Below are 25,354 nucleotides of genomic sequence, written 5' to 3' on the forward strand. Positions count from 1 at the left end.
ATTTCAAAGCCAGCCCAGGCTACACATTTAACAAGGCTGTGAGATGGCTAGGTGGGCAGATACTTACCACCAAGGCTGGCAAATGGGAGTTTGATCTCCAAGACTTATAATTGTTAAAGTGGAGAACTAATTAATTCAAGTTCTACACACACACACACACACACACACACACAGAGAGAGAGAGAGAGAGAGAGAGAGAGAGAGAGAGAGAGAATTTAAAATTTCAAATGTCAACAGGGCACAATGACCTCTAATCTCAGCATTCTGGAGATTGGGAGGCAAAGTGAAGATGACTGCAACAAATTTTGAGGCCAGTCTAGCCTATACAGTGAGTTCCAGTCAGGCTATTAGAGTGAGACTTCTCAAAGGAAGGGAAAGAGGAGCGGGAAGAACAAAGAAGAGGAGGGAAGGTAGAACAGAGAGAGGAAGGAAGGAAGGAAGGAAGGAAGGAAGGAAGGAAGGAAGGAAGGAAGGAAGGAGGGAGATGGAAAAGATAAAAATGTACACAGCTACTGGAGATGGGGTTGTATGGTGAGAAGATGGCAGCAAGAGGAGAACCTGAGGGAAAATTTTTTTTTCCTCCTAAAAAGAATGTAAACTTTTAAGAACAGGGAATATATTATTTTTCTTTTCTCATAAAGCTCCCCCAAAACACATAGAAAATTAAGATAATGGGTCTTGGGCTAGTTCTCTCTAGAAATCAAAGCCAAATCAAACCAATAGCAACAAAAAACTAAGATGTCCATTGCTAAATAGGCCTGCTGCTATCAGTAGGACAATACTGCAAGATATGTGCCTTTGCCTCTTCTTCAAAGTTTCTACATCAATACAAACTGAGGTAATGTTTTTGTGCCTTCACAGATGTAAATGTCAACATAAACATACTGACAAGAGCCTGGGGAGAGCCCCAATATTTAACCAATCCATCCTTGGTACAATTTGCTGAACAAGATACTTTTAGACTCTTGGTCCTCCGTTTTTTTTTGTTTTTTTTTTCTTTTAAATGGGTATGAGTGTTTGTTTAAATGTATGTTAAGTGTACTCTGTGTGGCTCTGGTGTCTGAAGCCAGAAGAGGGTGCTGGATCTCCTAGAACTGGAGTTATAAACAGTGAGCCAGCATGGCGGGTACCCGGATCTGTACCCGGATCCTCTGCAGAACAGCAGGTGCTCTTTCCCTCTGCTCCATCTCTCTAGCCCCAGTTATCAGTTCTAAGTGATAATTTCTTTAAAATGATATAAAAGAAAACCACACATCTACGTTACTATTTTTTACATACATTATCTATTTACTAATTTCACATATGCAGTTCTCTTTTTTTCTCTAAGTGTAGCAAGCAACTGTTGCTACAGTTCCATCTCACCATGGCCTTATCTGTTTCAGTATCTTCTTCCTTTTTAAAACCTCTGAGTCAGGAGGTGGTGGTGCATGCCTTTAATCCACAGCACTTGGGAGGCAGGGGCAGGCAGATCTCTGAGTTTGAGAACTGCCTGGTCTGCAGGGTGAATTTTAGGACAGTCAAGGCTATACAGAGAAACCCTGTCTCAAAAATCCAAATAAATAAATAAAACAAAACAAACCACCAAGGGCTTACTATGGAATCTAGACTGGGATAAAGTGGCAACAGTCTTATTCTCTAGCCCAAAGTAACTGTTCATCTATTTACTCAACAGAACAAATTCTCTAAGGCACAAATAAACTGGCAAAAAGGAACAGAACTATCTGGAATAAACAACAGGGTATGACTCTCTCTCTCTCTCTTAGGTAGATGTGTGCTTACTAATGTTCAAAGCCCAGCACTGGATCCCTGGCATAGTGAAAAGGCAAAATAAAACCACAAAACTCCCACAGATGTCTTCATTTTGAAAGCGGCTGCTAGAAGCAAAAGATTACATTGAAAACTGAAGGTAAAATTAGTGGCATATGCATAGAGACACATTCTTATGTATGAGCAACTGGGAGCCAGAGGCAGGATTGAGTCTGAATTTGAGGTTCTCATGTACTTTTCTACTTAGCTGTCTTACCAATGCTCTAACCATGTTTCTGACTAAGGAACTATGTGTTTTCAAATAGTCTTTTTTGAGGGCAGATATGGTGGCACAAGTCTAAAACTTACAACTGGAGAGGAAGAGGCAGGAAAAGTGGATTGTCCAAGGTCAGCATGGGCTACAAAGCAATATTCTGCCTCATATGGATGAATATCTTTTTTGAGAAAGCATTTGGAAGAGCATCTACCAACAACCCAATGCCATCAGTTTCTTACTTGCTGCCTGTAGGTTGTTTACAGGCTAGATCATTTCAGCCAACAATAAAGTAAGCAGTACTATTTTCATTATGTTGTAAGACTTAATATGAAATGTCCCCACAGGCTCATGTGTTTGGACACTTGGTTCCTGGCTGGTCGTGCGTTTGGAAGGTTGTGGAACCTCTAAAAGATATAGGCTGGCTGAAGAGAACGTCACCAAGCATGGGTTTTGAGGCTTTCTTTATATTCTGCTCCCACTTCCTGTTCTTTCTGTGCAAATGTGATCATTGCTTCCCATCTGCCAGGCTGGGCCACACTCCTACCATCCTGCCTTTCCCACCTTGATAGACTGTTTCCTCTGAACTATCAGCAAACAGGCCCTTTCTCCCCTGACTCATTTTTTTGTCAGAATATTAACTAATTAATACAGTTAGAAACTACAAATCTCATAGAAAATATCACTTGTTATATTGTCAATTCCCTTAAAAAGGTTTTCTTCACTATCTGTTACATTTAGCTCCAGGAAAAAGCAATTAATTATTTCCTTTTTTTCCCCCCAAAGATTTATTTATTACTATGTAACCAGTGTTCTGCCCTACATGTATACCTGCACCCCAGAAGAGGGCACCAGATCTCATTTTAGATGGTTGTGAGCCACCATGTGGTTGTTGAACTCAAGACCTTTGGAAGAACAGCCAGTGCTCTTAACCTCTGAGCCATCTCTCATTTTTTTATTTATTATTTTGGTTTGCTTGTTTGGCTGTGTGTTCTGGAGACAGGATATTCAGTGCAGCTACGGCTGGCTTTGAACTCAAAGAGAAATCTGCCTGCCTCTGACTCCTCAGGTCTGGGATTAAAGGCAAAAGCCACATGCCTGACTTACTATGGTTTCCTGAGGCAGGTTTTCATATCTTGAAATTCCATGTAACTGAGGATGAACCACCATTCCTGGTTTATACGGTGCCAATGTTCAAACCTTTGGTTTCATACATGCTAGGCAAGCACTTTACCAACTAACCTACACCTCAGCTCTGTAAATATGTTATTCTATAGGAAAATCACACACACACACACACACACACACACACACACACAGAGAGAGAGAGAGAGAGAGAGAAATCACAAAATACAAAAACATAAAATATAAAAATAAAAAAATATAGTATGTCCAAAATTGTAAGACTAAGTGCTATGCATGTATGAAGACTGAAGCCTGGATTCTCAAAACCCAAATAAAAGTCAGGCAGTCACAGTGGCTACTTGAAATCCCATCATTTGGAAAGTGGAAATAGGATACTCAGAAAAGGGAGCTAGCTGGATGAGCAATATCAGCAACCTCTGGGTTAAGCAAGAAATTGTGCCTCAATAATAAATAAAGCAATGATCAGTCAAAAAAGAAATTCAACTCTGGAGCACAAGCACATATGCACCCCCACCAAGCACATACACACTTTTTTTTTTTAAAGGAACATAAGCCAGGCGTGGTGGTTCATGCCTATAATCCCAGTACTCAGGGAGGCAGAAGCAGGCAGATCACTGTGAGTTGAGTTTGAGGCCTGCCTGGTCTACAAAGCAAGTACAGGACAGCCAAGGCTACATGGAGAAACCCTGTCTCGAAAAACAAAAAACAAAAACAAAAAGCAACATAAATACTAGTTACTAGTTTAGATATCTAGTATATCTACTTATTTTTTCTGATTATTAATGGTTTTGTTGGTAATATATCAAATTATTGAAGAGAGAAAATAAAAACTGAGTCATTTATGAATGATCATCTCACAGGTTAGAGAACATTCCCGTTCACAAAAATCTAGATGATATTTTTGGCCCAAGTCAGTTTTCCAAGCCACATACTACTAAGGAATGGAGGAAGATGTGGCACAGTTTGCAAAGTGTTTGCTTGGCATGCACAAAGCCCTGGCGATGCCAACTCTAGTCCTCCTGTTTGCGGAGCAAACACTTCCCACTGGACCATCTCCTTAGTCCCAAAGCTATTTCTATGGAATCTTAAAAGATGCTCCAGAAATTTCAAGTCAAAGCAAAGCTAGGAAACTGTGAACAGTAGGCTCCCAACCACATAAGGAAGCAGGGCCTGGGATACTACTTGGAGGTCTAACCCCTCCTCCTTTTCTGCTTCCTAACAGCCAGGAAGTTATGTGTCCACCATGTTGTAAGAGGCACAAGCAACCATGGACCAAAAAACAAACTTGAGCCAAAATAAATCTCTCTCCTTTATATTAAGTTGATTTCACTATTTTTTTTTAATACCAATGGAATCCTGACTAAGACACATTTCTATAGAGATAAACAACAACAACAACAACAAAATTAGAAGTATTTATTTAAGGAGACAAAAAGGGTAACACTGGGATTTACAGTAAAAACATATAATCTTTTTTTTTTGTTTTGTTTAAAATGACATAGCCTTGACTCTGTAGCTCATGATACACAGATCAAGCCTCCCTCCATTGACTCCTAAGTACCAGGATTACAAGATACACTATTACCACACCCAGCCAAATTTTTACATAACCTTTTGTTGGTACGTAATACAAAAGAAAAAAAGTGTTTTAAAGCAACACTTGCCTTTTTTCCTTTTGAGGGTTCAGAATCCTCATCTTCTACACTGAGCAGATCTGCCCCACTATACAGAAAATAAAGGAAGAGACCTTAAGCAACAGTTAAGAGTCCACACATTAATGCCCTTGGCTTTATCTTCACAGCTCACATAACTGGGGGAAATCCGCAAACTGCTGCAAAGACTCAGGCTTCCCACAGAGTAACTATAGATGTTTTCTGTGACTTCTTTGTCACAGCAACGTGAAATAACTATAACATTGTAGCCCTGGCTGCTTCCCAACACAATCATGGACAAATCTAGGCGGCAGGCAGCAAAGCTAATGTGTTGACCCCTACCTTAAATGAACATATGACCTTGTTTCTCAGCCTACAGACTTTGTAGTCAGTCATGTTCACTATTTTCTTCTCTACCGTGAGTTGACATTTAAAGAAGAGAGAAGTTATAAAAGCAGAGTGCCATCCAGGGTAGGGAGTTAGCTAAGGAGAAGCAAGCAATCCCAATGTTGTTGCACAATGACGGTCACAGCACCACCCTTGGAGACATAAACTGTTCACATAGCACCTCTGGCCATTACACTACTACATTAACAGCTCACTGGTCACCTAACATGATCAGAAAATTGAACTCCCTGAGGAACACAATAAATCAAAAAGTATAATCCATACATGAGATGTACAGGATGGCATCATTTTGAAAAGACAGTCATGGTAAATCTTCCAAAGCAGAAATCAAATATATCTTTTATAGATAATTCTGCTATATATAGTAAACTTCAAGCTATCTGTAATAAAAATGCAGTTTTACTTCATTACTGTTGTATATCAACACCGTTAATACAAAATTTCTCTTATAAAAATTGTATTAAAATGTCTGAAAGGAAAAATATTTTGTTGTAATTTCATATTTAGTACCTTTGTTTGTTTTATTTTTCAAGACAGGTTTTCTCTGTGTATCCTTGACTGTCCTGGACTCACTTTGTAGACCAGGCTGGCCTCAATCTCTAGCCTGCCTAGCTCTGCCTCCCAGAGTGCTGGGATCACAGGCGTGCACCACTCCACCCAGCTTAGTACATTTTTTCAAAACTGTATAAATGCCAAATATCTACTGAAAAAAATTAAAAATATTTTTTAAAAAAGGGTAAGATGACCATAAAACACTGAGTTTATTGAGATATATTTATCAGTTCAAACTTCTCTTTCAAATAAAATAACCTAAAATAGTGAATGTGAATTACCGCAAATATTCAGCCAACATATTTGAATGATAACTTGTGCAAAGATTTATTTTTAAAAACCTGGGTGTGGTAAAGAGCATCTACAATCCTAGCACCAAAGAGGCTAAGGAGGATCGCTACAAGCTCAAGACCACTCTGAGCTATACAGTAAATTCCAGGCTTACCTGGACTACATAATGAGACCCTAAACAGAACTTCTGAAAATATATTTATAGTCAGGTATAGTGGCACATGTCTTTACTTCCAGCAACTGGGAAGTAAAGGCAGGAAGATCTCTGTGAGTGAGTTCGAGGCCAGCTTGCTCTGGAGTTCCAGGACAGCCAGGGTTGTTATACTGAGAAAACCCTTATCTTGAAAAGCCAAAACATAAAAATAACAATAAAAATGTATTTATTGCTATGCCAAAATTCTGTATATTTACATGTCTCCGAGGCTGTTTCTTTTGGGCAGTAGGAAGAAGTCAATAAACCAAGAGCTTAAAATAGTACTGAATTTGCAATATGCTCATCAGAGTATACAAACTACTATTGTAACTCTTATTAAAGGCAATGGATGTACTCCTAGTCAAGGCACTGAATTTGATTTACAGTACTAACAAAAATCCGCAACAAAACTGTAAAATTTCACACAGGATTGATTAAAGTGTGTTAAGAGTATGGCTCTGCTTTTACTTCTGTTTAGACAATGCCTACTCGTATCATTTATTTTGGGTTTGCTTTTGCTGGTGGAAATCTGATTGAAGGTGAAAGTGGTGATTACAAGTTCACCAGTAGAAAACAATGAAAATGGAAGACTTACTCTTTCATACAAAATTCAGGCTTGATAAATTGTGGCTTTTCAAATTATTTACAAACAAACAAACAAAAGAAATTATTTCCAGAAAAGTCTACTTTTTTTTTTTCCCCCTTTTCAAGACAGGATTTCTGAGTAGCCTTGGCTGCCATGGACTAACTTTGTAGACCAGCCTGGCATTGAACTCACAGAGACCCACCTGCCTCTGCCTCCCAGAGTGCTCAGATTACAGGTGTGTGCCACCATACCCAGCTGGAAAAACTTTTACCTTAGTTTGAAAACTGTTGTCTAGCCATTTTTCAATCATTAGAAAACATTTATTACATACATACAAAGACTGAGAAATAGAAACAAAATTATTTATCAATAAAATATTGCTTTATCTTTTATTACTGTAGAAAAACACAAAATATAAATTGATTTTGTAAGGTTCATTCTTATGAAATATCGGAGGAAAGTATCCTTACTCTTTATCTGCATCTCCTTCACTTTCTTCTTCATGATCAAAGCTCCAATTATTTTTAAAGCCTCCATCTCTCTTAGATTCTGATCTAGCCAAAGCTGAAATAAAACAAACTGAAATAAGTACTCATTAATTATTAAATATAAAAGAAATGTGAACATTTCCCAAACTCTGTTCTCATTTTTTAAAACCTTAATGCTTTTTATATTTTTAAACTATTTCTTGTAAACATCTTACTTCCTCCAAGAGAAAACAAATACATTAATACTGGTTTGTTTGTATGTGTATATGTGTGTGGAGGGGGAGTTTCTACAGACCCTTACATTGCTAAAACATGCCAGGGACTGTGGCACAGGCCTTAAATGCCAGCACTCAGGGAGGCAGAGGCAGGTGGATCTCCATGCGATGGAGTCCAGGACAGCTAAGGCTACACAGAGAAACCCTCTCTCAAAAAAACAAAAATTACTAAAACATAATAAAATGGGGAGGGACATGTCTATATGAACTATAAAAAAATCAACTTTACTCTCTATCTCTGATCAGTGATTTTCGAAATTAATTGCTCCAGTGTTTTGTCTTTTTATAAGAACTACATCCAGACCACTAACATTTCTGTTAGTCTCAACCACCTCTGCCTTTTAACAGAAGAAAAACAAGACCTTGTTAATTTGATAACCAGAAAATCTAGGTCAGAATACCCAAGATGTTCATTAGAAAATACAGAAAAAAGTGGGAAGGGGGAAATAAATGAGGTTCAAAAGCCAGCATTTGTCTCGTGCCACATGACAAAAGTCTAGATTAATATCAAGGTCCTAGTGCTATGAGAAGTCAGACTAAGCCAAGGGCAGGGGAAGAAATGCACCTTGTTTTTAGAAAGGTAACAGGGACACCTGTGATGAGCTACCTTGGATCTAAACTTGTCAGCTGAGTACTGAGGACAAAGTATATCTATCTACAAGTCTGGCAGGGAAGTGAGGCTCAGGGACACAGTGCTTGCCCACCATGCTATAGACATTGCACCATTACAAACAAACAAAGCAAAAAATAAAGTATATCTACTAGTGATACGCAACCACTGGCTGCAGCCCAGGATAGCCATGAATGCAGCCCAACCAAAATTATAAACTTACTTAAAATATTAAGAGAGCATTTTGTTGTTGTTGTTGTTTAAAAAAAAAGTAACTTAAGTTTGTGATTTTCAACCTCTGTAGATGATAATTTCAGGTTACAATGCCAAAGGGCTAGGCACCCACCTAAATGTTTTTATCTCTCCATAATTCAGACTTTTCCCCCTTCAAGTTAAGGATAAATTTATTAGAATTTAAATAAAAGACAGGCAACCTGAAAATCTCAGCATCTTCCTAGAGAAGAAAAAAATGGAGACAAGAAGAAAAAAAAAAAAGCTACATTGTTGGAGGTAAAGTCAGCATGTAGGTCAGCCTCATGGCCTCAGCAGCCAAGTAGCAGGGAGTCAGGCTTAAGAGAAATAAGGAAGCAGAAAGTACCAGGAAGAGCATCCAAAAGAAAGGCAGAAAAGCTACAACTTGCCATGTCAAACTCAGAAAGGCAGGCCCAGGTGAACCTCCAGAATAATTGTAAGGACTGTCTCAAATTCAGGTTTTAGAATCCCACCCCCTCCCCCAAACATAATAGTGATAAGAGTAGAAACTTTGATTCTGGATATTTTGCTTTGACTTTCCAGCCTAACACTGAAAAATTCATCTAGGGCTGGGTATGGTGCTGCATGCCAGCCATCCCAGCACTGAAGCAGAAGGATCACAACTTCATGGCCAGCTTGGACTATATAGTTTGAAGTCAGCTTTAGCTACATCGTAAAAGTCCCATCTCCTAAAAGTCAACAAAGACAAATTACATAATCTGAAACTTTGTAACATCAACCCAAAGAGACTAAGCAGAACATTCCTAATCACAAACCCTCAATCACTAAAAAGTTGAAACCAGAATTTTTCACCCTCTAAGGATACAGGAGTCCATAATTAAAACAGCTTCCTTTGGTCTCAGATACCTGAGTTGACAAAGGGCCATCAGCATTTGGAAGCACTGCAATTAGACACCCACAGTATGCTGCCTTCTTTACAAGTTGGATTGTGGCAAATTTGACTATCTTACTGTGAATTTTAGTTGTCAGCTAATAGAATCTACACTCTTGTGGGAAGACAGTTTCAAAGAGGGGTTATCTAGATCAGTTAGCCTACGGGAATATCTGGAGAGAACTGTCCTGACTGTGCTAACTGAGGGGGAAAGGATCCACCCACTCTAGATGGCACCATTCTCTGTTTTGGGGTCCTGTACAATGTAAGAATGGAAAAAGCAAGTTGAGCAAGCATAAACATGATTCATTCGTTTTCTTTCAGCTCTTAACTGGATGTGACTAGGTGTTCCTGCTAGCCCTGACTTCCAAGCAATGGTGGACTGTAATTTTATGAACTAAAGTGAACCCTTTTCTCTCCTGAAGTGCTTTTGTCATAGTATTTTATAACAACAACCAGCAACTAAACTGGGACACTTAGCAACTACAAAAGAAAAGTGTAACCGGGGCACCAACATGCTCAAGTTTTAAAAACACCAGAGGCTGGAGGGAAGCTCAGTGGTGAAAAGTGCTTGCTGAACAATCAATCCTAAGGACCAGAATTTGGATCTCAGCATCCATGTAACAAGCTGGGTATCCCTGTAACCCCAAACTCCTAAGTGCGCAGAAACAGGAAGATTTCTGGGGCTTGCTGGCTTCTAACATAGCTGAGAAAATGTAAACAGCAGGTTCAGGCAGAGATCTGCCCCAAAGAAATAGGTCAACAGTGACAGAGGAACCCTCTAACACCCTTTCCAGATATCATGCACACACAGAAGCAAACAGCTACCTGCAGCCACAATACAGACAGACAAATACCTAAGTAAGAAAAAAATTAACAGACTAGGGAACTGGTTATATATAACCTCTCAAATAAAGGGCACATACTCCTTAGGAAATTTTTTTCAAATGTTATTCACACTCCCTGCAAGAATTTCTTTAGAATAGGCTAAACACGTTAACTTACTCCAAGGGGGGAAAAAGATTTAGAAAGAAGAAAAACAAAATGAACAAAAAAACTAACTGGACAGTGGAGAAACCCAACAAATAGTAATGTCTTATTCACAGCATATAACCTTTTAATACACTATGACAGAAAAAGTACCTCTGTTCTCTATTTGTCTCTAAAACTCCCAATACCAATTTAACCATCAAGAGTATTCAGACAAGCCCTCCAAGTGAGACATGCAACAAAATGCCTAATCAGAACTTCTTCAAAAAGTGATTAAGAAACTGTCAGACATCCAAATAAGTAAAACACAGTGATAGGGGCTGTGGCAGGATGATCACTGTAAATTTGAGGCCACCCAGGTCTACACAGACAGTTCCAAGCTAGCCAGTGCTTTGCACCAAGACCTGGAGAGTTAGTGAGTCAGTCTTCCTGTCCTTTGTGTGTCCTTCTCTCCTCTACTCTCCCTCCCATTATCCATACCCCCACCCTCAAACAAAACAGTCAGTTAATTTGGCAAGGAAAGGAACGTGTACAAGTTTAAATCTGGAGCCAATACTGAAAGCTGGCTGGTGGCTCCTTGTGAGTTTAAGAGAAAACTCTTGCTCTGCATGAGACAATAGGAAAGAGCCTGAGTACAAGATCTCACCCATCAAAGTTTCCACATTGTGAAATCATATTTGAAAGCCTGAACTCAGAATACAGCTGAAATGGTACCACCCAGAGAAGTGTTTTGCTAGGATCAGCCTGGAAAGCACACAGAGGCTGATTAACTAACTGTGGTCCACAGGGGCCAAGGTCCATCTGAAGATGGCAACAGAACGTGGCTTTGTCCATGTAGTAGTGATTTTTCAGGCATGCTTTCAAAGACTGAAGATTTAGTGGGTCATGATTCAAGAGCCACACTATGTGGCTTGACCCATGTGATGTGAAATTATAAAAATGAAGCCTAAGTTGCAATGGAGACCTAAGTATACCGGAGGTGCCAGGACCACGAACATTCACCAACCAAAAGCTGCACGTAAAGAATAGAGCTGGCTCAAGAGAAAGGTTATGTGTGCAGTAAGCAGCAGATAGGGAGGGATGGAGCTACTTAGAACCCAGCTGATTCTGTCATTAGGTCCAGATGGAGGATATGAGCTGCAGGACTTGGTGTTTGCCCTGCTGGATTTCAGTCTTGCTCTAATCTGACCTTTACTTGCTATACACCCACCTTTACCTTTGGAATGGGAATGTTTATACTATGCCATTGTATGTTGGAAGTATGTAACTTAAAAAAGAAAGAAAATTTGCAAGGGCTCGAGGGTTATGAAGTTGGTTGCTTGCTGTAAGGAAAAAGAGGAGATAATAGTGGATGAAAGATGCAATAAAAATAGCTAAAGGGGTCTGGAGAAATTGGTCAATAGTTAAAGAGTATTTGTTGCTCTTCTAGAGGACTTTAGTTTGGTTCCCAACACCCATATCAGCTATCTCACAACCACCTGTAACTTAAGTAGACTCAACTTCCTCTTCTGGCCTCTGAGCCTCCCTGTCACATTTACACACACACACACACACACACACACACACACACACACACACACACGAAGCAAATAGGAAGGAGCTAATTTAGTTGAATGTGAAAGATGGCAAGGAAACAAAACAAAAAATAATTTTATACAGCAATAAAAATATTCAGCATTAAAAAATAAACAAGAAAACAAAACAAAAAATAATTTTATACAGCAATAAAAATATTCAGCATTAAAAAATAAACATTCAGTATTGGTATAAAGTAGTATAACTTTAAGTCACATGTGACATTCGATCAAGACAAAAATTAAATCAAATATAATATTAAAAAAGATGATGATATGGGGCTGGAGAGATGGCTCAATGGTTAAGAGCACTGAGTGCTCTTTCAGAGGTTCTGAGTTCAATTCCAGACAACTACATGATGGCTCACAACCACCTTTGTGATCTGGTGCCCTCTTCTGGCAAGCAGATATACATGCAGATAGAGCACTCATACATAAAATAAACTTTAAAAAATTTTTTAAAAGATGACATCTAGAAAAACTTAAAATCTGCAGACACGATTTTGGATAGCCATGTTCATAGTGAAGCTGAATTTGCTCACAAGACCTAGTCATTCCACTGAGCATATAAGTCAGTTGAAGCAAACTATGATGGAGCTGAATCTGGGTTGGTTTTTATTATAAAATGCCTAAACTGCCAGGTATGGTAACATACACCTTCAGTCCCAGCACTCAAGAGGTAGAGGCAGGTGGATCTCTGTGAATTCCAGGCTGGCCACAGCTATGTAGTAAAACCCTCTTTCAAAACAAAACAAAAAAGAAAGAAAAAAGAAACAATTTTATTTTTATATAAGAATGTGTATGTATATATACATATACATGTGTATATATACATATATACATGTGTATAATACATGTACATATATACATGTGTATATATACATATACATGTATATATACATATATACATGTGTATAATTGCAGCTCAGTGATAGATGCATAGAGAATAAAGAAAAGTGTGCCAGGTGCAATAGTACAAACCTGTAATCCAACAGTCAGGAAACTGAGCAGTCAAGAAGACTGTCAGAGTTCAAAAACAGCCTCAGCTATATAGTAAGTATCTGGCCCAAGCAGGGCTACATACATAGAAAGATCCTGGCTGGTACAGAGGTGATGAAAATGACAGAAACTTTAAGAATAGCAATCTGAGGTGGTGCTATGTCACTTTTTCAGAACTGTCAAGATCCCCAAAAGCAGTTTCTGTGGAGCCCCTGGCTTCCCATACAAGTTTAAACCTAGAGCTGCAGATACTAACCACTCAAAGATACCTGGAGACTGCATGGGTGGGTAGGTGCTGGGGGGGGGGCGGGCAGCCAGACACCTGAATGAAGCCAACCTGAAACCAGAGTAACTGAGCCAGGGCAAAATTCAGCCTCCACTTCTTCATGAAGGCTCCCCAAATCACCCACCTGAGTCTTCCTCAATTTCCATATCTATGTAAATGCTTACCTTTTAGTAGAGAAAACACAGCAGTATTTAAAGATTAAGTCTCTAAACACATCCATGAGACTAACATAAAATTATACTTCTCTAGTCACAAAATAACCAAGTTTCCCTCCCTCTAACCCAGCTATTGCTCACTGTCTTTGCCTGGTTTCAAAAAATCCTCTATCAGTTCTTGATCAAAGTAAACCTTAGGACTTGATATGCCACTTGTTTATCTTCCCACCTACTCCACCCACCCCACTGCTGGGGACGGAACACATCTCATACAGGGTAGGCAAACACTCTGCAATCTACATCCCTAGCCCTGTTTTGTTTTTCTTTGTAATTCATACACTGCTCGCAATCTGGAAACTTGGATTTCAAAAAATATATCCCTTTCAAGTTTGAGAAAAGTAGTAGTCTTTCCCTTATCCACCACAATCCAAGACGCCAGTGGACACAACCCTGTAATGTAATGCCTTTTCCAAGTTTATTATAAACACACACACACAACTTTTACAGTTTGATATTGCCAATTTTTTGATTCTTACTGTAGATTGTGGCAAGCTTAGCACATGGTTGTTTTTCTCTTTCAGTAATAAAGAACTCTGACCTTTTCTCTTATTATATCACACTCAGAAAGATGGGAACACCTGGGCTTAGAGATATATAAAATGACTCTGTCTCAGGGGGGAAGGGAAATATTTAAGGCTGGATAAAGAAGGTGCCTGCCAAGCTTTCACCTTGCTACCCAGAATGTAGTATAATTTAAAACCATGACTTGTTTACTGTTGGGATTTTCCATTTAATGTTTTCAGACTATGTTTTCTTAATATTGTTCTGGGACTTTATACTTCCTTATTCTTTCTCTTAAGCCTGACTCCATACTATTTGGCTGGTCCTCTGCCATGTGGCTTACCTACATGCCGACTGGAAGCAGGCAGTGAGAACCACATGGAGGCACGATAGTAGAGATAAGTCAGGATAAGTTTAGATATCTAGGGGCTGGAGAAATGGCTCAGTGGTTAAGAGGTCTGTCTAGTCTTCCAGAGGTCCTGAGTTCAATTCCTAGCAACCATATAGTGGCTCACACTATCTATACTAGGATCCCATACCCCTTCTGGCATTCAGGTGTACATGCAGATAGAGCATTCATATAAATAAAATAAATCTTAAAAAAAAGTTTAGATATCTAGCCTGAGAGATTGGTCCTGCAAAAGGCCAAAAGAATCACACTATATAAATGTCTCATCTTTATTACTAAACCTCAAGTGTGTCCCCAAAAATCGTCACAATAAACTGTAGGGCCAGAAAGCTATGTGACTAGGGGAGCCAGTCCGGAGCAAGAATGAGGTCAAGAAGTGTCCATACCCCCCAAAATCTTGTCCTGCAACCTATAGGAGTAGGACTGTCCCTCCTTGCTCTAGGCCTGCATTTCCTAGTGCATGTAGCCTGTATGAACCCCGCCTCTGCCACCCTTGAGGTAGTCACATATTCAGTCCTAATAAAAAGAGTTGTTTCACTGAAAACCCTCTGGGAGAAGGCTGTTTCTACTGACACTCACAGACAAAACATAACCCACCAGCCCTGCTAAAATAAGCTTCATTCCTTTTGGTCCGGCCCAGCGCACAATGGTGGCTGGATATCCTGAGGGTAGAAGCTGACCTGGGCCAACAATAGACCATGTACAGAAAAACTCCAAAACTACCAACCAAAATAAACCTTTTTTCTTTTTAAGTTGATTTTTTTTTTTTTTTTTTTTTTTTTTTAGTATTTTGTCACTATGGCAGACAGCTCACTAGTTTACTAACACAACATTTATCCTTGTTTTACAACTGGGAAAGCCCAAACAAGATACATTGTTAAATAATATACCTAGGGGTGGGATCCCTGAATTCTGTAGATAAAAATGATATAATTCTAAGCTGGGTGTGGTGGCAGGCAAATCTGTGAATTCAGAGGCCAGCCTGGTCTACAAAGAGAGTCTAGGACAGCCAAGATTATACAGAGAAACCCTGTCTCAAAAAACAAACAAACAAAAAGTATAATTCTAGTCTCCGGCTTCATGTGAGCATATAAAAACAAAAATAAACTGTATTACTTTGGAATGAAAACAGGAAACAGCCATAAGTAAGGAATAAATAAGGAATGGCATCAGGATGCAAGTCCTAAAAGGGAATCAATAAAAAAAGTTTAACCAGGCTTGCAGGCTCATGCCTAGGATCCTAGCAACGGAAGGCTGAGGCATGGTGACATAAAATGTCCATCAGTTAGAGGGCCAGTTGGGCTCCATACTCCCTTCTAGGTCAACCCAAGCTATGTACCGAGAACCCCCACCCCAACACACACAAAGCAAACAAACAACAAAGAAAAGCAAGACTAAACAAAGAACCTTGAGATATGTTTCTGAATAAACTAAAGCTAAAGGCATCATTCACACTCAATGGAAAGACAAACTGTTTTAAGTTCAACAGACAGTAATAAAAATTTTCTCTCTCTGTGAAACTGGCAAATTGACTGGGTTCTAAACTAAATTAATATATAAAAAGTATGGCTATGCAAAATGGAAAATACTTCTCATTGGAGACAGAAGTATTTTGTTAGTTTATTAGGCTAAAAGGGCAGGGCTCAGTAAGCCCGGCCACCATCAAGTTATTATTATACTAAATAATAAATGTGACTAAAAATTTAGAAGATAAAAACAAGTCTTTTATTATCATGTGTTTCAACCTTGGACAAGGGTTGTATATATATACACACACATACACGCACACATCTTAGAAAGGGACAACTGGGCACAGTGCACCCTAGCAGGAAGATTGCTGCAAATTCCAGAAAAAAAGGGAAGGCAGAAAAGTTATTTTAAAAAAAAGGTAAGGTGAGTGGGATTGGGAGGAGATGCGGGAGCTGACTGCAGCAGGATACAAAGTGAATACATTGTAATAAAAAAATGAATAAAAGTTAAAAAAAAACAGATTAGTAAAATGGCTGGGTAATTCCCTGAGGCAACAGCATGAAGACCAGAGTTCAGCTACACCTCCCACACAAATGACAGGTACAGGCTGGGATGTAGCTCAGTTGGTGGAATGCTTAGTCAGCACGGAGGAAGCACTGGGTTTGAGTCCTAACACCCCATAAACTAGGTATGGTGAAGTATGCCATTAATCAAAACCACAAAGGTGGAGGATCAAAACTTCAAGGTCATCTCCCACAGGAAGTTTGGAGCAAGCACAAATGAAAGACTTAAACACTATCTACTTGCTTGGGGTACATAGCAAGATCCTACAGCAAAAACAAAAACAAAAACAAAAACAACACCAAAAGTGTTACCTTTGAAACAGCTAACCACTATGTGATAAATCAAATTGAGTCTTTGACTCACGATTCATGATCTTATGTCAGAGGATATCTAGGGGGGAGGGGGGTCTAAAGAGGGTTTTTCTGTTCAGCCCTGGCTGTCCTAGAACTTAACCTATAGACCAGGTTATCCTTGAACTCAGAGATCCACCTGCCTCTGCCATGATTAAAGGCGTACAAAGACTACCCAGCTAGTATAACATATTTTAACATCAATGATACATAAATTGGCTCAATAAACCAGTAACAATGACACTAAGGGGAAAAAAAACTATTTACTTACTGATGTACCTGAAATTTATAAAACATAAACATTCAGCTATAACAGAACATGCATTCTTTTCAAGTACATTCCCAAGAAAGAATAAATTATGCGGGATAAAATAGATCAAGAATTTTTTAATTGATTATGTAAAGGATGTTCTGCAGCTACAAATGAATTAAATTAGAAAGCAGTAGTGCTGTAACAGCACATGCCTGTATGCTTATCACTGGAAGGAAGAAACAGGATGATCCCAGAGGGAGCTTGTCAAGTCAGCCAGCCAGTCTAGCTGAATCACAGTTCCAAGTTGAGTGAGAGATTCTATATTAAAAAACATGGTAGAGTTTTCCCCCAGTGCCAAAGCTCGGGTGCATCCAAGACTCAGCTTCCCAAGTATGGTCCAGAAAGGCACTGCTGCTAGAGGCTTAATGGACGTTGGTTCTACTCTACAAGAGATTATGAAGACCTCCATCATCTATAATGGCTTAGCATGTGGAATTTCTGAAGCTGCCAAAGCCTTGCACAAGCCCCAACCCTATCTCTGTGTGTTGGCATCCAACTGTGAAAAGCCTAAGCATGTCAAGTTGGTGGAAGCACTTTGTGCTGAGAATAAAATCAACCTAATAAAGAAATGGGCAATGGTTGGGTACAGTTAAGAACTATAGCAAAGCAGACAGACGCAGTGGTGCAAGCCTGTAATCCTAGCACTCTGGGAGGCTGACACAGGCGGCTCCTCTGTGAGTTTGAGGCCAGCCTGGTCTACAACACCAGCCCAGGACAGCCGAGGCTACACAGAGAATCCCTGTCTCAAAACAAAGAACCATAGTAAAGAATTTCACGCTAAAGAGAGCATCAAAGAGTACTTTAAATGCAAGAAATGAAAAAAATTAAGTATTTGTCATTAAAAAAAGAGAAAGAAAGAAAGGAGGGAAGGAAGGAAGGAGGGAAGGAAGGAAGGAAAGAGAAAGAGAGAGAAAGAGAAAGAGGAGGGGTGGAGAGATGTCTCAGGATGTGCAGCACTTCATGGACCAGCATGAGAAACTGTTCCAATTTCCAGAACCACATAAAGTGCTGTAAACATTCCAGTTCTTTTCCAGGCAGGCAAGCAGGACAGTTCCCAAGGTTCACAGGCCAGCTAGGCTTGTCTATGGTATGCTGTGGCAAACAACAAAAGAGAACATGTCTCAAACAAGATATAAGGCAAGGTCTGACACCTAAAGTTGTCCCAGACCTCTACATGTATAGTGTGGCAAGTATGGACCCACATCTGCACACATAAACACAAGCACATAAATGCATAAGAAAGAAAGAGAGGAAAGAAAGGGAGGAAGAAAGGAATGGAAAGAAGAAAAGACAAGACATCTAAGAAGTTGGAGAGATGGCTCAGCAGTTAAGAACAATTGTTCTAGCAGAGGACCTGGTTTCAATTCCCAGCAGCCTCAGAGCAGCTAATAACCTAAACTCCAATTCCAGGGGACCCAACATCTGTTCTGACTTCTTCAGGCTCCTGCGTGGTGCACATACATACTCAGGCACATACTCATGAAATAAAATAAGCCTATAATTCCAGCATTCAAGGAGCGTTGTGGTTCATTAAATATTTATTGTTGAATCTTTAGTTAATCAGCAGTTATTCCTAAACCAGCTCTATACCCAAATCACCAGAGACTAGGATATTTAATTAACCTAGAGCACAATGTTAGGCAATAGTTACTCCATCCTAAAACTCCAAGCCCTCATAGTTTCCTATCATTCAGATTTCACCCATTATACTTGCTTTTAGTCCGCTCATCTCTCCTCATCGTTCCAAGTTCTCTCCCGCCAACCTCTGCTCCTCCCTCCTGCTTCCTCTCTCCCCTCAGGACCAGGATGTCCCACCCTATTCTTTCCATAGCTCAGCATTCGGGCTGGTTATTTAATTGACAATATAGAAAACAAATGGTGGCATTTTTACACAAACGTAAGACAGGTGATGCTTATAATAAGGATTGATGCAATGTCTGGATTGAAACCAGACAGTGGGGTAGAGAAATCAGCATTTGAATGAACAAGGGTAAATTGTATACATTCCAAAGAACATTATACCAACAAAGGAGGCAGAGGCAGGTGGATCTCTGAGTTCAAGGCCAGTCTGGTCTACAAAGCCAAGTCTAGGACAGTCAAGGCTACATGAAGAAACCCTGTCCTGAAAAAATAATAAAATAAACATTTATTTATTTTTAATAAATAAATAAATAAAGTTATTTTAATAATTTTCAAAAAAGTGTAGAGTGATAGAAAAAACACTTTGACCTCTGGCCTCCACGTGCATAGGCAGGAACCCATGCCTGTTTGCATTTTCTAAGTCTCTCTCACATACACACACACCACACACTAAATGGGGAAAAGTAGTAGGGAAAGCAATTCAGATGACAGCAAAAGGTAAAGAGAAAGCAAAGGAGATAAAAGTAAGCACAATACATAAATAAATATGAAAGAAAGCAGACTTGTTAGGGCTCCACCCGTTCAGAGAGAAGAGAGAATATCAAAGGGGCATCAGACTATAATTGCCCAAAGACAGCAATCATCTCCCAACTGATTCCCCTAATGGTCTTCCATCCCTCTACAGCTGTCTTCACATGGGAGTCAAAGATCTTTTCAGAACTATATTAGATGATGTCACATTCAGCCTCTCCTTGCACCATTCTTGTTGGTACTGTTTTCATTCCCTCAAACATGCACGTTCCTTCTCTGCCTGAAAAGCGCTCTCTCTCCACCACTTCTCCTATTCATCCTTCAAAGCTCTGATAGATAAAATACTTATTGTAAATAACTGCTTTGTTGTGCCTGACAGTTGTAATTTTCTAAGTGTGATCATGATTATTTAGTCTCCTTACTATTCACGAGATCCAAGAAACTGCCATGTGCTTTTAAGTAGTGACTAACAACAGAAATCATTATTTCTTTTCTCTCTCTCTCTTTCTCTCTCTGGTTTGTTTTGAGACAGGGTTTTGCTGTGTAGCCTTAGCTGTCCTGGACTCGCTTTGTAGACCAGGTTAGCCTCAAAATCACAGAGATCTGATGCCTCTGCCTCCCTGAGTGCTGGGCTTACAGGCATGCGCCACTGCACCCAGCTCAAAACCATTCTGAAATACTCACTGAATGAACAGAGAAACCTGCCAAAATTATCACAAGTGAAAAAGGGCTGCATGACATCAGCATATGAACAGATGCAAAAGAAACAGTCAAAGACGGGGAAAAAAAAAGATAATTCAACACAAAATACAGAGGGTCCAATAAGTAGGAGCCACTTTCTAGAGAAGCCAGCCACAAGAGAACACAATTAGATAACCTCTTAATAGTTAAAATATATTCTAGAGCAAAGATATCAAACATTCATTTGACACTTGGGACCCAGCAGAGCATTACCTCCCTTCTCAGTCTACTCAGTCTCAATAAGTGGCATTAGTTCCCAATACCTCCTGCTAAACCTCAAAGAATGATCTTAAAGTCTTCCCTAACCTTATGAAGAAATCTATAAACTCTAGAACAAACCATCTCCAACTTACTGACTCTCCTTTTCCAATTTCCAAGCCAGGCTTACTTCTATGAAGATTCCTACAATGTTTTGTTTTGAATTCATCTCCCTTTCATTCCTACACTTCTGTTAATTTATTGCAGACAGGGAAACCAAAAGTGACCTAAAATAAAAAAGACAGCTTAATGTATCCCACAGGAATGACCTTGAACTTTTGAGTATCCTGCACCTACAAGCGTTCAACATCCTGTTTTATACCTTGCTAAGTCTCAAACCCAAAGCTTTATCAAACCCAAAGCTAAGCAAGCACTGTAATACTGAGCAAGTATTACAGAACAGGGATGTATAAATTATATCTGAATACTTTTTTGCCTCAACTCAGTGGCTTCCTACAGCTGGGAATGAGACATAATTACAATCCTAGACCAAAGAGCTTCTACACTCTGTTCCTTGCTTGCTTTACTTTAAGCAGTGAAATCACATACCACCTCTAAATCCTTATATGCATCATCTCCTTTGAGTACCTCATGATTAAGGTATTTAGTTACTCAGCATCATTTCTTTAAGGATAAGGACACCTTTCTTTTCTTTAAGATTTATTTATTCATTATTTACACAACATTCTGCCTTCATGTGGGCCTGTGCATTGGAAGAGGGCACCATATTTCACTGTAGATTGTTATGAGCCACCATGTGGTTGCTGGGAATTGAACTCAGGACCTCTGGAAGAGGAGCCAGTGCTCTTACCTGCTGAGCCAGCTCTCTAGCCCTTCTTTTTGTTTTTTTTGAGACAGGTTTTCTATCCTGGAAATCTCTGTGTAGACCAGGCTGGCTCAGAGATCTGCCTGCCTCTGCCTCCTGAGTGCAGGGATAAAAGGCATATGCCAAAAACCACTACTGGGCAAGGACATCTTTCTTAACTCACTTTGAAAACGAGGCTCTCCTGGAACTCAAAGATCTGCCTGCCTCTGCCTCCTGGGTGCCAGGATTAAAGGCATGTGCCACCACTGCATGGAAGGACACCTTTCTTAACTTTGAAAACTATGTAATAAATTTTTGACCGTTGCGTTGCATGTTTCTTCTACAGCCTTTTATCATATTGTAATGACCTAGTTTATCCATGAACAGCAAATATGTTCCATGTATAATATGACATTAAAACTACAAAGGAATTGCTTCCCTAGAGCTTCTATTTCCATAGGTCTGAAAAGCAGAAATCATCTGATAAATCGATAAGAAAATAAGACAGTATTCCATGTACCTGTATGCAGATTCATGACCCCAAGTGGCACCAGGACATTATAAACAGTTGTCAAGTTTGAGCAAATCTCAGTAAACTGATTAAGCATAATATGCTGATGCTTTTTTTTTTTAACTTGTTGGTAGTCTCTCCCACTAAAATAAACATTCACGAAGGTTGTGAGTTTAAGTATTTCGTTTTCTGTTTTATTCCAACCAAGCAGACTAGGCTACTAAAAATATTTGATGAGCTAAGAAAAACCTGCTTCCATTTTTCAAAAACACTGCCAGAGAAAACCAAAGTGTAATACAGGGACAGTTACAATATTAAAACTAGGGGCTGGAGAGATGGCTCATAAGTTAAGACCACTTGCTGCTCTGGTAGAGGACCCAAGCTCTGTTGCCTGCACCTAACTAGTGTCTCACAATCATTCTTTATTCCAGTTCCAGGTGACTGGATGCCCTCTCCTGACTCTGTGGTCACCAGGCTTGTACATGGTGCACATACATGTAGGCAAAGACCCATACGCAAAGAAAATAAACACCTTTTAAAAATATTTTAAAAACAGCAAATCCAGCCGGTCACAGTAGCACATGCCTGTAATTCCAGCACTCAGGGAGGAAAGGCAGTTGGATCTCTTGTGAGTTCGTGGCCAGCCTGGTCTACAAAGCAAGTCCAGGACAGCAAAGGCTACATACATGGAGAAACCCTGTCCTCAAAAAATACAAAAACAAAACAAAAAAATAGTAATCCTAAAACCCTCAGATTCGTAATCCTAATGCTTGAGAACCTGGGACAAGAGGATTTCCAGAAGTTCAAGGCTGGCCTGGTCTACATAATGTGACCCTGTCTCAAATTAAAAAGAATAAACAAAAACCTACTGAACAAGACAAGGTGAAACTCAAACTTTCATATCTGTACCTCTACAAACACTTAAGTTATAATAAACTTAAAACAATGGACAAATCACATCGCCCATGTTAGTGATGGCTTTGTGCTTGTTTTATACTGTGTTATCCACTCAGAATTTAAACAGAATTAGAAGCCCATAGAAGCCCCAAATTTACAAAAACCTACAAGTATAATCATGCCTGGTGGATACGAACATCTGAAAGCCATCTGGTGAATTTCCAAACAAAAAAACAACACGCATAGGAACCTGCCCTAGGAACTACCACTCCTCCGGTGGCCCGCTGGCAGGTTACCTACTGAGGAAGTCAGGAAACCGCACGAGCTTTCTTTATCTTGTGAGGGAAATCATGGAAAGCTCTCATCACTTCGTACACGGTCAGGCTTGCAAAGCAAGGTAAGCTTCCGCCTCCCTCTGTATCCTCAAGCACAGAGAATAAAGAAAATTACTTTTCCTCTTCTCTTAGTCTCCATTCATTAGACGGAGTACCCACCCTGCTAAGGAGTCAACAAGGCATAAGCCACCCTCCTATAGAACCCGTAACCACTAAGGTTCTTTCCTGAGCTATGTTTTCTTAATTCAGTAATGTCTCTAAATCATTTTCTAAAGCACGGCCTAGATATATTTAATCGGGGGGGGGGGGGCTGCAAATTACCCCCGAAGAGTGGTTATTAACAAGCACTGAACGCAGACTCATTTTCCTAAACATATTTATAAACTCAATTACCAGACAAAGTCGTGTGAACGTTCATGTTCCCGGGCCATAATTGCAATTAAACGTAGCTGTACTGTGGAGGTCCCTACACCGACACAGGCAAAAGCCAGTACCGTTACCGTGGTGAATACCACGACCCCAAATCAAAACATACCTTTCTAAGCTGGCTCAGTCCACCAACTGAAATAGTTAACTCTGCTTCACCAGCGACTAAAAATGGAAACACCCTCACTCTTTTAGCTTTCCTGGCTTACCCCAAACTGGCACCGCAAAGCTCATTTTTCTGTTCATAGAAATTGCTTTTTATACAAAAAGTATATAACCAACCACACCTCATTTTGGAGGAGCAGGCACAGCCGGGCCTAACCTGCACCCCAGTGGCAGCGGAGCAGCCCAGGAGCTTTATTTTTCTTTTTAACCAGAAGGCCGTGAAAACAACTACCTCTCCCTCTTGCCTCCTAGGGTCGGCCAATTCCAGCCCAGCTCAGCGGTCTGAAAACTTTCCACGAAACGCTGAGCAAGCCCCGAACGCGGTCCGCCCGCACCCACCAAGTCACCCGGGGACGACGTGGAGGCGGGGGGCCAGCCCAAGCCCTTCGGCCTGTCCCTCCAACACCGCAGGCCGTCCCCCGGGCCTCGGCTCGCTCTGCGGCTGCCACCGCGCCGCCTCGCGCCGGCCCTGCCCGAGCCTTTCTTTCCCCGGGCGGCCCCGAAGTCGGCGCGCCCGCAGCGCGTTCCCGGCCCGCCCGCCATCGGCCGTCCGGACCCCCGCGGCCCCAGGCCCGGCCGGCGCACACAGCTGAGGACCCCGGTGGGGCGGACCTCCCCCCGCTACCCTCCCCGGGAGTGGGGGTTGGCGGCTGGGGGGGAGGGAGGGAGAGGGAGACACACACTCACACACACACACGAACCTACCTTCCAGAAAAGTAACCTCCCCGGCGCTGCCACCGCTCTTGCCCGCCGCCATCTTCCTCCTCCCACGCCGCCTCCTCCTTACTCCATGGCCGGCACCGCCGCGGTGCTCGCGGGGAACAGGGGCCGCGCGGCGGGAGGGTAGCAGCCGCAGGGTGGCGGGCCTCGGGCTCGGCCGTCCGCGAGCGGCGCTCCCCGCCGGCCGGGCCTCCACACAAAAGCGAGGCGGCGCGCGCCCGGGCCTGGCGCGGGGCTGACGGGAAGCGGCGAGGGGGCCGGCGCGGCCTGGGCTCCCCTCCCCTCACGCTCCGACCGGGAACCGTGAGAGGCGACGGCGCCGCTCCTCCCCGAGCCCGGCTCCGCTCGGCGCGCCACTCCCCATCCACCGGCCCCCGCTGGAAGCCCCGCCGCTCCGCCGCCGGTGCCCCGCGGAGGACGGAGGAGGAGGCGAGGGCGCTCCCACGCCTCCCTGCGGCCCGGGCCGGAAAGATGGCCGCAGCGAGGGCTCCGCCGACCGTCAGGCGCCCCGCGGCCCCTCGCTGCTGCTGCTGCTGCTGCTGCTGCTGCTGCTGCTGCTGCTGCTGCTGCTGCTGCTGCCGCCGCCGCCGCCGCCGCCGCCGCTCGCTCGCTCGCCCGCCCACCCCGCCCAGGCGTCAGAGCATCAGCCCAGGCCTCGGCGACTTGTCCATGTGGACGGGGGTGGGTCTCCGCCGCCGCCGCGCGTCGGTCGCCACAGCAGCCCCGCCGCCGCTCCTCCCCCAGGGGGCTCCGGGCCCGCCCCGCCGCCGCCCCGAGCCTCTTCCTTCAGGTCCCGGCTCCCCCCGCCACACACACACACACACACACACACCACACACGCGCGGCGCGGAGCCATCCGAGCAGGGCCGGAGCCGGGGTGGGGGGCTTTCGGGCCCCGGGGCCCTGCGTGGCCTGGTCCGCACGGCCTAGGCGGGGCGCGGGCAGAAATCCCTTCCTCAGAAGGCCCCATGGCAGACCCAGCCGGGGAGCGCAGCCGGGGCTCCTGGGGCACCACAAATACTAAAGGAGGCGCCCCAAGTTCTTGGTTTTTAACGCGTGCCAAGGGGAA

The 25,354-nt window shown here is 41.9% G+C and overlaps 1 protein-coding gene across 4 annotated transcripts in view; it reads right to left on the reverse strand.

Moving 5' to 3' along the window:
• The window catches only part of Senp6 (SUMO specific peptidase 6), an 87,381-nt gene extending 62,921 nt beyond the window's left edge, over positions 1–24,460 (reverse strand). For 2 of the 4 annotated variants that reach the window (XM_060384700.1, XM_060384699.1), the window contains exons 1-3: positions 24,271–24,460; positions 7,319–7,412; positions 4,831–4,888 (exon numbers count right to left, since the gene is read on the reverse strand). In XM_060384700.1, the coding sequence (XP_060240683.1) occupies positions 4,831–4,888; positions 7,319–7,412; positions 24,271–24,322 (204 nt within the window). In that variant the 5' untranslated portion in view covers positions 24,323–24,460. Of the gene's footprint in view, positions 1–4,830; positions 4,889–7,318; positions 7,413–24,270 lie in introns of those variants that run through there. The other 2 variants (XM_060384702.1, XM_060384701.1) reach the window with 2 other exon arrangements.
• Between the last annotated feature and the right edge of the window lie 894 nt (positions 24,461–25,354).

The sequence above is a fragment of the Meriones unguiculatus genome, chromosome 6 (assembly GCF_030254825.1).
Source record: "Meriones unguiculatus strain TT.TT164.6M chromosome 6, Bangor_MerUng_6.1, whole genome shotgun sequence".
Taxonomy (NCBI): domain Eukaryota; kingdom Metazoa; phylum Chordata; class Mammalia; order Rodentia; family Muridae; genus Meriones; species Meriones unguiculatus.